General features: G+C 42.6%; 1 protein-coding gene across 1 annotated transcript in view; it reads left to right on the forward strand.

Annotated features, from left to right (window-relative positions):
• Positions 1 to 3,948: 3,948 nt before the first annotated feature.
• CPNE8 (copine 8) overlaps positions 3,949 to 12,312 on the forward strand; it is a gene marked incomplete at both ends in the record, with an annotated part of 98,110 nt that continues 89,746 nt past the window's right edge. Inside the window, one exon of the mRNA XM_080363808.1 lies at positions 3,949 to 4,088. Within this exon, the coding sequence (XP_080219934.1) occupies positions 3,949 to 4,088 (140 nt within the window). The remainder of the gene's footprint in view (positions 4,089 to 12,312) is intronic.

Below are 12,312 nucleotides of genomic sequence, written 5' to 3' on the forward strand. Positions count from 1 at the left end.
AAGAGACTAAACATATCCATCAGCATGTTGTATCACGGATGGTTTTTAAAGCCTGCGGTCTGCATGCAGCCATGTTGATGGTCTCAGTAATAACGGTGGTACTGATGGTTCCACCTGGTCCAGTAAATGCTAAATGCCTTGTCTTAGGTCAATGGATTAAAACAATCACCAGTAGCAAAGCAAGGGGAAGCAAAGTGTAGTGATCAAAGGCAGGAAAGCTATACCAATTCTCAAGCTGCCATATGTATTAGGATATTGGCAGTGTTTCGGTGCTATATTCACCTATCAGAAAGGACCAAGTTATGGCTCAGTTCACCCCATTCTTCAGGCTCTTGGGAGAAACAGTTTGACAGCAGTCAGGCTAAAATGTTGGTGTTTGTCAGACATTAATTAAGATAATTACTGAACAAATACTTGAGGAAGAACCAGGGAATATGGTATGTTCATCACAAATTCAGACTAGTAAGCAGTATTTTGGTTGCCATGAAAATCATATTGTGTTATAGTTGCACTTGTTTTGTTCTTGTTCTTCAAACTTTAGAAGCTTGTTTCTAAACTCACTCTCGTACTCATCCACATATTGTTTCACACCTACAGAAGTATAGATAGATACCATTTCCAGTTCCTTAACTTTCTACAGAATAGTTTGTGTTGGGTTTGTGTGTGGGTTTTTAGAAATGCAAAGATTGAATCATAAAACTTCTTTTCTTGAGATGTCTAATTAATAATCTACAATGCAGAAAGCTGAGGAGGTGGAGGGGAGTAATTAATGTTTGCATCCTGTTGCATTTGGGTTCAATTATACTGCTGAAACCTGGAAGCAGTGATGCTTCAAAGCAATCATTCAGTACTACACATTACAGCTATTCTGGAATCTGTAGTTTGTTCATAGTTTGTGCAGTAATTACTGAAAGTATATCCCTCATTCCTCAAATTAGGTTGCAGATACTGAAACAAGTTATGTAGATATCTGATAATTAGCAACAGCTGACAACAATAAAGTAGCAATCACAAAAGAAAGCGAGGAAAATACGTCCTGCTTTCCATTGCAAAATTTTCACAGCACCAATGCTCTCATTCAAATGTCAGCATAGCATATACAATACACAGCCCTAGTGTTTCTTTAATGCTGTAATCTGATAGATATTCTGTATGTAAATTCCAGATATTTTCCTAATACTTGGGCATTGTTGCAGTCCCTACACCACAGTGCCATTTAAGAACGAACAAATACAATGTGCCTTTCTGGAATTCCAGTAATGTATATTAGCCTCACCGGTGCATATATTTCAACTATTCCTCATTTTAGTTTTTCGTTTCTCTCCCACATAAATCACTCTCAGTGCTTGAGAATTACATATTTACTCCAAGACAAAACATAAGAAGACAAAATAGCTGTGCCTTTTACAAATATCATGAAAGATTATGGCTATCTCCCCAGCAACACTGAAGACTTGAATTTCCTTAATGCCTTCATTACTTTCATAGGATGTTCTACTTATGGAATCACCAAAAGCCAACTATTTCCATTTTTCTAAGCAGAATAAAACATGAAGATCAAATAATATAAAAATGGTCAAGCCAAACCCCTACCCAACCCGAAGCAGTGATCTAAAGTGGATCAGTAGGGAAGAGTATAAGATCATATCACATTTACATTATATACTTTTAAGTTATCCATGCCTATAGTTATTATAACAGTTTTATAATATTATATATATCGTATTATAGTTATTACAATAACTATTAATGCCTTCTAAGTTATTCGTGCCATGCCCTGTGGGATCCACTGATTATGTTTAGATTTTTACAGTAGATTAGAAAAGAGGGAGGAACAGTATTAAAATGTGGAGAAAGAGTTATAATTTTTTCTTAAAATCTGTTCTTTAATTTTTAATCATCCAGTACCCCATTTGTACTCGGCATTAGCCTCTCAAGACGCCAGTGCTCTTTCACCCATCCCTTCACTCTATTGCACAGGAAAAAATAATAGTGAACTAAATTTACCTGTGGGGTTGTTTTAGTAATGTCAGCTGTAGGCTTACTGGTTTGGCTGGCTGCAGACTCACCTAGAATACTTGTGACAATACGTGGTTTCTTGGCTGTAATGAAACATGCAAACAGGCTGCTTTAAGAGGAAATACTTTGATGATACCTGACGAGAAACTGCGTTATATTCAACAACAGAACAAGAGAAGGAAAAGAAAGAAAAGAGACTTCAGGTGATACTTTCCTGAAAACAGGAGCAGAAGATTAGAAGCAGGGTGTGAATTCATAAGTTTATGAATAAAAATAGCTGTGATACCTTTGAGTTTCTCCCACTGAAGTTATGTTTCAGATGTGTGCTGTGCACAGGCAGTGTATGTCCCCTAAAGAAGACCATATTACTGTCTTCTGTATTCCCACTGCTTAATCCGTTGGCTAACCAGGAGCTAACCAGATGTCCACATTGAAGTTCTCTGTCCATCATTATTTTAATGTATTACCTGAGATCATGCATGGAACTTGAATTACAGTAACAAGAATTTAGAAATTAAATTTTAAAATTACTGTATTCTGACAAGGTTTGTGGTTTTAGAGTTACATTTGTCATGTATATATAAACACATTACACTTTTCAGTTTCTATGTGCAGAACCAGAGGAGGAGAGGACTTCTGTACAGGACTTGGGGTGATAACCTGTGGTCTTTGGCCTGTCCTACATATTGTGCGACAAAATACATGGTGTTTAATTTGCCTGTGCCTTATCTTCCCACATGTGACATGGGGATGGTGGCACTTCCATATCTCATCAAACTGCTATGATGAGAAATTAATATTGGGGGCTCCTTATATGCCATGGTGTTGGATACCAATTAAATACGCGAGAAATAAGATGATGGAACTGTTAAGTTTATTGTGAATTATTGTGAACGGCGACTGAATTAGCGGTCTTCAAAAAAAAAAAAAAAAGATACAGGCCCGTGGAAGTACACGGGAGGGTGAAATTCCCATTTTTGTATGCGTCACTTAATGCATATAATAACCAAGGCAAAACCACATCTTCTCGGTCATGTCTCCCGTAATAGCAACTGCTGTTCTCTCTACAGGTGCAATTATCACCGATGTCTAATTTCCCAGGTTTTTCTGTTCCGCTGTCACGATCGCGCTGCAGAAGCGCAGCCCCGCGGAGCGGTCCCTGTGTCGCGCCCCCTGGCGGCGCGGAGCCCGCCCGGCAGCGGAGCCGCCGCGGCCCAGCCCTGCCCCGCCGCCCCCCGGGGCACGCCCGGCGTTTGCTACTGGGCTGCGTTTTCCGTGGTGTTCCGGGAAAACAAGTCTGCCTCACCGCGGGCCTGCGCGCAGGGCATTGAATTTTGGGACGTGACCCGCCAGTGCGCAGCCCGCCCCCCTTCCTTCCCAGCGGCTGGCTCCCGCGGAGGTCGGGAGGTTCCTTGATTGCTCGGGGACCGCTGACTCATCAGCGAAGAAGCAGGGGTTTCCCCGGACAGCCCGCGGGATGGGACGGGAGTTTCCGTGCAGGGGCCGAGCGGGAACAGACGGGAGGTGCGAGAACTGAAACACCCGGGATCGCCCCCGCGGTGGTTTCCACCGGGGCCCTTCCCTGCACCGCGCCCTTTGGGGTCGCGCCGCCCCGGTGCCGTTTTCCCCGCTGAGGGTCCGGCACTCGAGCGGGACAGGCCGGCGGCGGGCGCGCCGTGCCGACCCCCGGTCGGCCGCAGCCGCTCCGCCGTGGGGCGGCCGCCCCGCAAACCGGCCGTCGGGCGCCCCGCGCGGCTCCCGCTCGCGGTGACGTCACCGCCCCGCTCGCGCCCCAGCCGGCGGTGTCGGGCCGGGGCTCCGCGCCACGGGCGGCGGCGTCGCGCCGTGGAGTGGAGTGGCCGCTTGGCGCCGCCTCTTCCCCTCCCTCTCCGCCGGCTTCTCGCTCTCCGTCCCTCCCTGCGCTGCCCCATGTTCGGGCTGGAGAAGCCGGCGGGGCAGCAGAAGCCAGGCAGGAGTGGTGGGTTTCCGAACATGGCGTCCGTGGGGGATTTTAACGTGCTCAGCTCCAGCATCCCGGCCACCAAGGTGGAGCTCTCCGTGTCCTGCAGGTACGACGGCGGCTCGGGGCCGCCCTGCCCGCTGGCCCCGGGGTTGTCCGAGGGTGCGGACTGGCCAGCGGGCTGTTCCCGCGGTATGCCGGGGCAGGGAGCCCCTCGCCCCGGGCTTGTCAGCGTGGCGGGCAGGAGCGGGGGCAGCGCCGGGCGCGAGGCTGCCCTCCACATGCGCGGCGCAGTGCGAGGCGCTTTCCCTCCTGCCCCGCAGAGCGCCCCGTGCGCGGGGAAGTTATGGATCCCCAGCCGCGGGCAGAGCCGGGGAGCAGCCTGGGCTCGGCGGCCGGTCCGCTGCAGCCCGCTGGCCGCGCACCGGGCGTGCCTGCGGTGGGGGTGCTGCCGGCGGAGCCCGCGGGGGAAGCGGCGGCTCTCGCAGCGGCTGCGGGAGACACGGGCAGCTGCTGCCCCGCATCCTTTCCTTGCCTTTCCCGGCACGGGGAACGCGTCCCTGTGGGACCAGAGCGATTTCTCCTGCAGGTATTTAACTTCTGGAGCTGTCCCAGGTGCCGCGGGTTGGGACGGAGAAAACTCCCATCCGGAAGAATCATTTCATGTTTGTTTTTGTTTTTTAAGGCTTTCTCGTAAAATTGTTACGAAACCAGGCGTGTTACTTCATGACATTTTGTCCTAATGCTGTTGCCAATAAATTAAAAAAATGCCAACCCGTAACACAAAACCTAGTGTATGCAGTTTTGCTCCACGTAATTTCTTTGCTCGTTATTTGCTTATTGGTATTTCAAAAATTCTGCCTTCTTTCTTGAACCACAGACAATTTCCTATTAGAGGACTGATTTTTTTATTTTATTTTATTTTTGGGCTTGTATATTCCTATTTTCACTCACGTTTTGCAGCTTCCTTAAGTATTCCCTCATAGTTGGAGAGCAGTAGCTCCTTTTACCAGCAGAGTTGGCAGCTTCTAGTGGATGATTTGAGCTGTTAGTGGTGTTTCCTGATGGGAAATGAGACAAAGTTTGTGCTACAGTCCGTTGCTCCATTTTCTGAGTAGCTGCCTGGGTGTTGTTGCTATTAACTCTACTTCTCCAAGGACAGCATGACAGTGCTCTAAACTTAAATTGTCAGACCACTCCCTCTGCTCCTTTAGTAAATAAAGTATGATTTGATGTTTTATTAAGGTTGCCTTTCAAAAGAAAGTGGAGACCATGAGAAGTACAGTAAAATTGAATTTGGAATACTGAAACAGTCGCCAGGCTGACATCTGAACACACACACACACACACATTGCCTCTCTTTGCAAAGTTCACTGGCAACAACCACAACAAACCCTGGTCTCATGAAGAGCGTGCTGCTGTGTGTACAAGCAATCCGAGACCTTTAGTATTACTTTGAGCTTCTTCAAATGACCTGTCACAATTACACTGGTCAGAACATTTATGCTGGGAGGTTCTTTTGTTCCAGGTATTGTTTGCAATATTTAGTTCAAACCTTAGTTTTATAATGATTTGAGGATCCATGAGATAGCTATGAAGAAATGTAGGTATATGATGTAGTCCATCATTTCTGACCTTAGTTACTTTACGTGTAACAAATTTTAGTATATGATTTACAGTGTTAATTTTACTGTAGGTATCTTTGAAAGTCACAACTGTTTTGTTAAAACAGCTTTTCTTTTCTCATCCTGATATGTCTCAATATCAAGTGCAGAGCAGAAGGATGGGAATTTCCATGGTGATTCCTTTCTTCATATGCTGAAATGACAGCTTTTAATCACAAAATCATGCTTCAAAATTGAGTGTAAAATGAATGACATTGGTGCAGAGATTAATGATTAACACGTTTGTGATTCATCTGTAAACATGTTCATTGGTTAAAGCTCTCAGAAAGTAGTGTTAAATGACATTGTGAAATACAGCAAAAGCAAACTGCAAAGTTCAGAGAATGCTGAAAATCCTTTAATAGTTAGCAGTTGTGTATTTCTTCACACCTGGAGAGAAATGCTTTTAAACTAATTTGGGTCATGACATTAGTTTTTTCCTTGCTACCTGTAAGAGTTGTAAAACTAATTTGGTCAGTAGCCTACATCAACAATTATCAGCTGATAACTGTTATTTCTTTGTAGTTTTTTTGTTATCGTGGTTTGGATTTTTTTGTGTGTGTGTTTTGTTTGTTGGATTTTTTTTTCTTTTCCTTTTTTTCATTATAGGGAATATGGGAGCTTCTTGTACAGGTGGTATAACTTGGTGGTCAGTGAAGCAGTGCAAGCTGTTTGTGCCACAAAGTAAATTTGTGACTCTAAACAATATTCTGTCATTTTGTTTTCTTCTATTATTTCGTTTCTTTTCTTCAGTAAGGATACAGCTTTTATTCATTTAGCTTTTAGTTCTGTGTGGTTTATCTGTTAGCATTTCCCAAGTTAATTTGCCCTGCATGCCAATACTGTCCATGTTATCAGATGAGCCAGGTTCCAGTACTATGCAGATGGCATTGCGCTACTACTTATTCTGCAAGCCCCAGCCTGTTTTAGCTTCAGGGGCACATCAGGTAGCTTTAGGAGAAGTGCATTTCATAGGATGAGAAATTTTCTCTGAAAATTAAAAAAATCCAGAAACATTGTGGATATCAGATAATACTCTTTCTGAGGTTTCTTTGGATCTAAAACCATTTCTTAGTATTCCCATGGCTTATTGAATGCCAGCATTGACTGTAGTTTTACAAATGCTAGAAAAATAATAAATGAATTTAATTCTGTCTAGTTATTACTACTCAATACCTATCAAACAAAAAGTTCAGCGTTCTTTTCTGAATCTTGTAAGATGTAGGTCTCCAAACCTCTGAGTTGTGGTTTGTTGTTGTTGTTTTTGATTGTTGTTGTTTTTTCCAGGAATCTGTATTCTTTGGCTCAAGAGCCAGATCTGATGTTGCAGAACAATTTAAATGTGTCATCCCAGAGGATCCTCTAGTGTTGGTAATAGTGCACTATTGTCTGGATCAGTTGTGCTAGCAGCCATCTCCCTCTGTGCCCTGTAGCTGCCTTCATTACATGCCCTGAAGGGAATCCATGGTCTGATGAAGATTTCACTGTCACCTTCTATGTGGTCTTTATTTGTTGCAGCCTGGCATAATTTTGTGGCGAAGGATCGGGACCTTGGCCCTCCGATTGGCATGGCATTGAGTGTAGGCTGTTCTCGATCTTTTAGTCCACTACTGGTTTCCAGCCCAGAGGTTCCTCTTTCTCTACAGGGTATTTGCTCTGCATACTGATTGTAGGCCTGTGCCTAGACTCGAATCTTTGCTTACCAGCTGTGTGTGGAAACTTGTCCCACCTGAGCTTGATGTAAGTTTCAGGACATGTGTCTGTCATAATGTATCTCCCTCTCTAGTGATGTTCTTCACTGATTCCAGTCTACTTAGATCTTGGAAAAGCTTCATGTTCTCTTCCCATCTTCCTTACTATCAGTGCAGTTGATATGTTGTTGACTGAACTAGTGTATGTAATTCTGGGAACACCAGTAGACGGTGGTTAACACATATCAGTGGGCTCTTAAATTTTTTCACTTCTTGTTGTGACCGATGCAGTTCAGTGGGCCCTCAAATTTTTCACTTCTTGTTGTGACCTGTACAATGGTGGTTTCTGTTCCTCATGGTTACTATGTGGACCCACCTATTTTTTTTTTCTGTAATCTCCCGATTGAGTCACAGCCTTTATGAAACCTTATCTTCCAAGAAGAGCCACAAGTTTCCTTAAGCCTCATGTTAATGTTTAGTTACTTTCTGAATGAGTAGTTATCAATCAGAATTATCTTGAGAGTAATTATTAATATCTATGGGAAAGTGAAGCTGTAGTTTTATCACTTTATGACTTCTAGTAGTGTGTGAGAGATGCCATGGTTATCTGAAAGATGGTGGAACTGTTGTAGAACATTGACACAGTACAGGGTCACTTTGCTAATTCAGAGGTTTGTTATGATAGTATTGCTCTTCTAGGCTTTATACTGGATCAGTCTGTCTGTCCTCATAATTTGAGGTTTATGCTGGAAAGGCTCTACACTGGCTGTATTCCCACAACAGGCATAATGTGTGTGAAGGCAGCATAAACTCCTCATCATTGTTAATTCAACAGAAATACAGTTGGTTGCCCTTGTCTGGTTTGGATCAGTTCTAGGCCGCTTCACAGTTTGTACAGTAATCTAATGTTAATGAATGGGCAGAATAGAATTAAGCAACTCCTATTCTCAGTAATCAAGGTAATTTAATTTCAAGTTTTTCACACAGAGGGACAAAAAGTCCTACTTCAGAATTTTTGCCTTTCCTTTTGTTTGGCAGTCTGAAGGTTTTAACCAGCCACTTTGTAGTGGCTGCAGTACCCAACAGTATGTTTAATGGTATCTTTGATTATCCTAAGTATTGATTTCTGGACAGATCACTTCTCTCCAGACAGTATACTTACCTTCTGTTTTGTTTTTTTTGGTTTTTTTTTTGGTTTTTTTTTTTAAATATTAATCATTTGTTACAAATCCCCATCAATCACAGAAAGATGCCATGATAAATGAGACATCCATAACAAATTATTTGAGCTTGCAACTCTGTATAGGGCAAAATACAGAATATAAAATCAATCCTGATTGTAAACCTGTTTTTTGTTTTCCTGCTTTCTTTGTGTATGTGTGTCTGGGCTGGACCAAATGTCTGTAGAGTGGTTATATATGACTGACAACAGAAGGTTTATCTTAAATGTTTTTTCTTTGCAGTGAAAGTGCCTAGATAACTAGCTGGCTTCAGCTGAGAGAAAACTAGTGTATCAGGAGAAAAGAAATAAATGGGTGACCGTGTCCATTAAAATAGGCATGGAGATGCGTTCCTGATAGCCTACACAGTTTGGTTTTCAGCTGTGTGTCTATATTGTTTGAACTTTAAGCATGCAGAAATGTGACTTCTGGAATTTAAGGCAGATCTTCGGGACTGTAAATTTGGCCTTGCGATTGCAAGCAACACTAACAGCACAAGTCTTGGGACTTGTCAGGTTTTGTCTAAACTTGTCTTAGGCTATGTAGAATTTTGTTTGTGTTTGCTTAGCTGCAACCCCCAAATTTTCTTTAGTAACCAGGTAGCTACTGTGTAGTTACTTTCTCTCTGGCTTGTCTCGGTGTAATTGTGTGGAACCGTATTTCTTTCAACAGATATTAGTAGCAAGTGGTTATTCTGTGTGGAACAACCAATTTGTGACCTTCACGGAGCAGGGCAGCACAGAGGGGCATCACTGTGGCGTGACAGCAGAGACCTGCAAGTGGGGACGCAGGGGGAAGGAGCAGGGGCTGAATAGAGAAGGTTTGGGATGCCTCTGGAGACCCCAGTCCTGTAAAGAGCTCACCAGTGGTCACTAAAAAAGTGCTGGCTGGGAACTGGGCGAAACTGGGATTTGAAATAACAAAGAGATGAAAGAGCAAGTCTCAAACAGTTGTAAACCACACCATATACAGTAAATTTGGACGTAAGATGGGGTTGCAAACCAGTGAAGCCAGAACAAGGTGTAAGAGCATGTTGGAAAAGTAGCCCAGGTGGGGAGGAAGAAGCCATCAGCATCATACTCCTGAGACCAGCTGCTCCACCCCTGCCACCGCTGTGCATTTCGTGGTTCTGCCCAGGCAGGACACGGGACACGAACAGCCGCTCTCTGTGCCTGCCTCCCGCAGCTGAAGCCAATAATCTTCGGCCTCAGAAGGTGGAATAAAGAAAAGTCTGCCAGCAGGGAAGGGGCTGCATGCTAGAAAGTGTGTAACAATGTTAAATGTGTTATTATGAAGACTTTCTGTAGTAGTATTATTTTCCTCATTTTCTTTTATTTCTTTCTCTGGGCACCTAAGCAGTGCTTTCCCCACCAACACCCCTGCAATGTCTGAGGAAGGATGAGGAGTATTACACTGATGGCGTATGTTTGTTTTCTAAGTGGCTTCTTTGGTTTATACCTTTTAAAGAATTGTTTCAGAAAAACTGCAAAACGAATCTGTATGTTTTATATATTGTTACACATAAATGAAACATTAACTATACATTCCTGAAGAAATCACATCTAAAATAGTACCGCGCATCCATGGATTTGGATGGGCTGGGTGAAGGTAGCTGGAAAGAACTGGTGAGTTGATACTAGATCAAACAGGTCTTTTGGCCACTGGCAATCCTTAGTGTCATCCCCCAGGATACACCACCAGCATCTCAGAGCCAGGGACTGTTTACCCACTCGAGAAACATAAATGTAGATGGCTCATTGTGTTGCTTTCAAGTAATAATTGGGTTGGTACTGAAGCAGAGTTCAACCAATTTGTGATATTCCTAAATGGACTTTTTTTTTAAATGGGAGCAGTCCAAGATTGTGTTCAGGTCTGCTTCGTCTGCAAGAGTGTCTGGCTGTTTTCATGAACTGCTGCAGAACTATTGCCATGTTTAAGTAAACAAACTTGGCAGTTCCTATGGGTTTTTTTTAACCGCGAAGAGTAGTCAGCAGTTTTAATAGAGGTTTCATCCTAAAACTTTGCATACATCTAGCCAGAGGAGACTTTCTGTGGGTTGTCATAAACCACATGGAAGAACTGGTGATCTTCTCATTGCTTCTCACCTTTTTTTTTCCCTTAAGAGAATGGCTTCTGAACCAATATGTTTAAATTAGTTTTAAATGTTTTAAAAGTTACTGGGAGGCTGAAAATTACTTCTTCACCTTCGTGTGAACAAGAAGATGTGAACAATTGTGATCAATTACTTCCCCAAAGGTTATGAAGAGGTATTGTGGATGTTTTCTTAAGCTTGCACATCAGGGATATGTTTGCTTTCTTCCCAGACCTTCTAGTGCCCCAAAGAGTGGAGACAACCTGAACAGAAAGGAAAAAGTCCATCCTCATTGCCTCTTAGTCAGGAGAGCCACCTTTTCTCAGCTGTGAGCCTTTCCTAAGAGAACCAGTTATTTTTGACAAGACAAATTTTGGAGAAATTGTCTAATCTGCTTTTTGGTCCAGGGCATTTTGAATCTAGAGATCTGGAGGCTAATAGCTTGCTTTTATTGTGTTCTGACAGTATATAAAAGGAGAGAGTTAGCTGGGAAAGGGTGACTACTTAAGCTAGCACTACAGCTGAAAAGTTGTTTGTGAAATTACTCTGCAAGAAGTCAAGTGGACTCTTCACTCAAATGGGCTCTTTAGATCACACATCGTCTTACCTGGGACTGACCAGTGCAGTGTAGTGATACCAATTAAGCCTGAGTGACAGTGGCTACTGGGATTTAATACAGTTGTGTTACAACTAGTAGTAGAATGGTACTATTCTGCACAGTAAAAAATGAGGAGATACTGCTTGTTTTGTTGAGGATCTTCCTTGAAAAAGGCACATGGGCCCAGCATTGAGTGAGGGAAATAGAAATGCATTTGTTTAATGAACTAGGGACAATTCCTCTTCCCATGGAGGGATACAGGTGTACTGTGAGAAAAGCAGTCTGTGCTTATATAAGAATATAATATATTGAAAATGTATGTTTTCAAAAGTTCAAAAATGATTTTGCAGGTATGTTTTGTGTTTGCAAACTGCTGAGTGCTTTGTTTCATAACCAAGGGGTGTTTGCGTGTGCTTAAATGTAATCTAAAGATGAAGGGAAACATAAAACCTTAGCACCTGGAGAGATTCTGACAAATTTATCTGAAGTAAACCACATTTTTGTCATTAAGGATTACAGAGCTGTTGAAAGCAATGTATAAATATTTTTCCAGTCGTGCGAATGCGATTGGGTGTTTGGGTTTTGTTTTTTTCGTGGGTTTTCTATTTTTAAATTTTTTTTAAACTAGAGAAATTGATTTAAAACTATTCAGTTCTATAGTTTCTGTGGTCTGCTCTCCAGTGTCAGAATTCTGTAATTTGTGAAGGTGGAATTGGATTTACTTCTGCCTAGCAGTTTGGCTTAACAAAGGGTTAAATTTAAAAATAAAAATTACAGAATAGGAAACTCAGATATTGATCATTAAAATAAAGTCAAATTTGAAGCAAAGTACATGTGAACAAGGTGAGTAAATATTACTTTTTAATATGGATTGATCTTTGCCAGCATACATATAATGCATAGAGTACATGAGGTTGTACAGAGCAACACAGACTGTAATGACTTGTTTAGCTACCACCAACTAGATCTGTGAATCTTGAAGTCTCTGATTTATACATACAAGATGTTTTTACATTAAATATAGTACAAAACCAGACATTAGGAAGCATTTATTTACTGAGAGGATGG

Source organism: Nesoenas mayeri, assembly GCF_963082525.1.
Source record: "Nesoenas mayeri genome assembly, chromosome: 1".
NCBI classification, from domain to species: Eukaryota; Metazoa; Chordata; class Aves; order Columbiformes; family Columbidae; genus Nesoenas; species Nesoenas mayeri.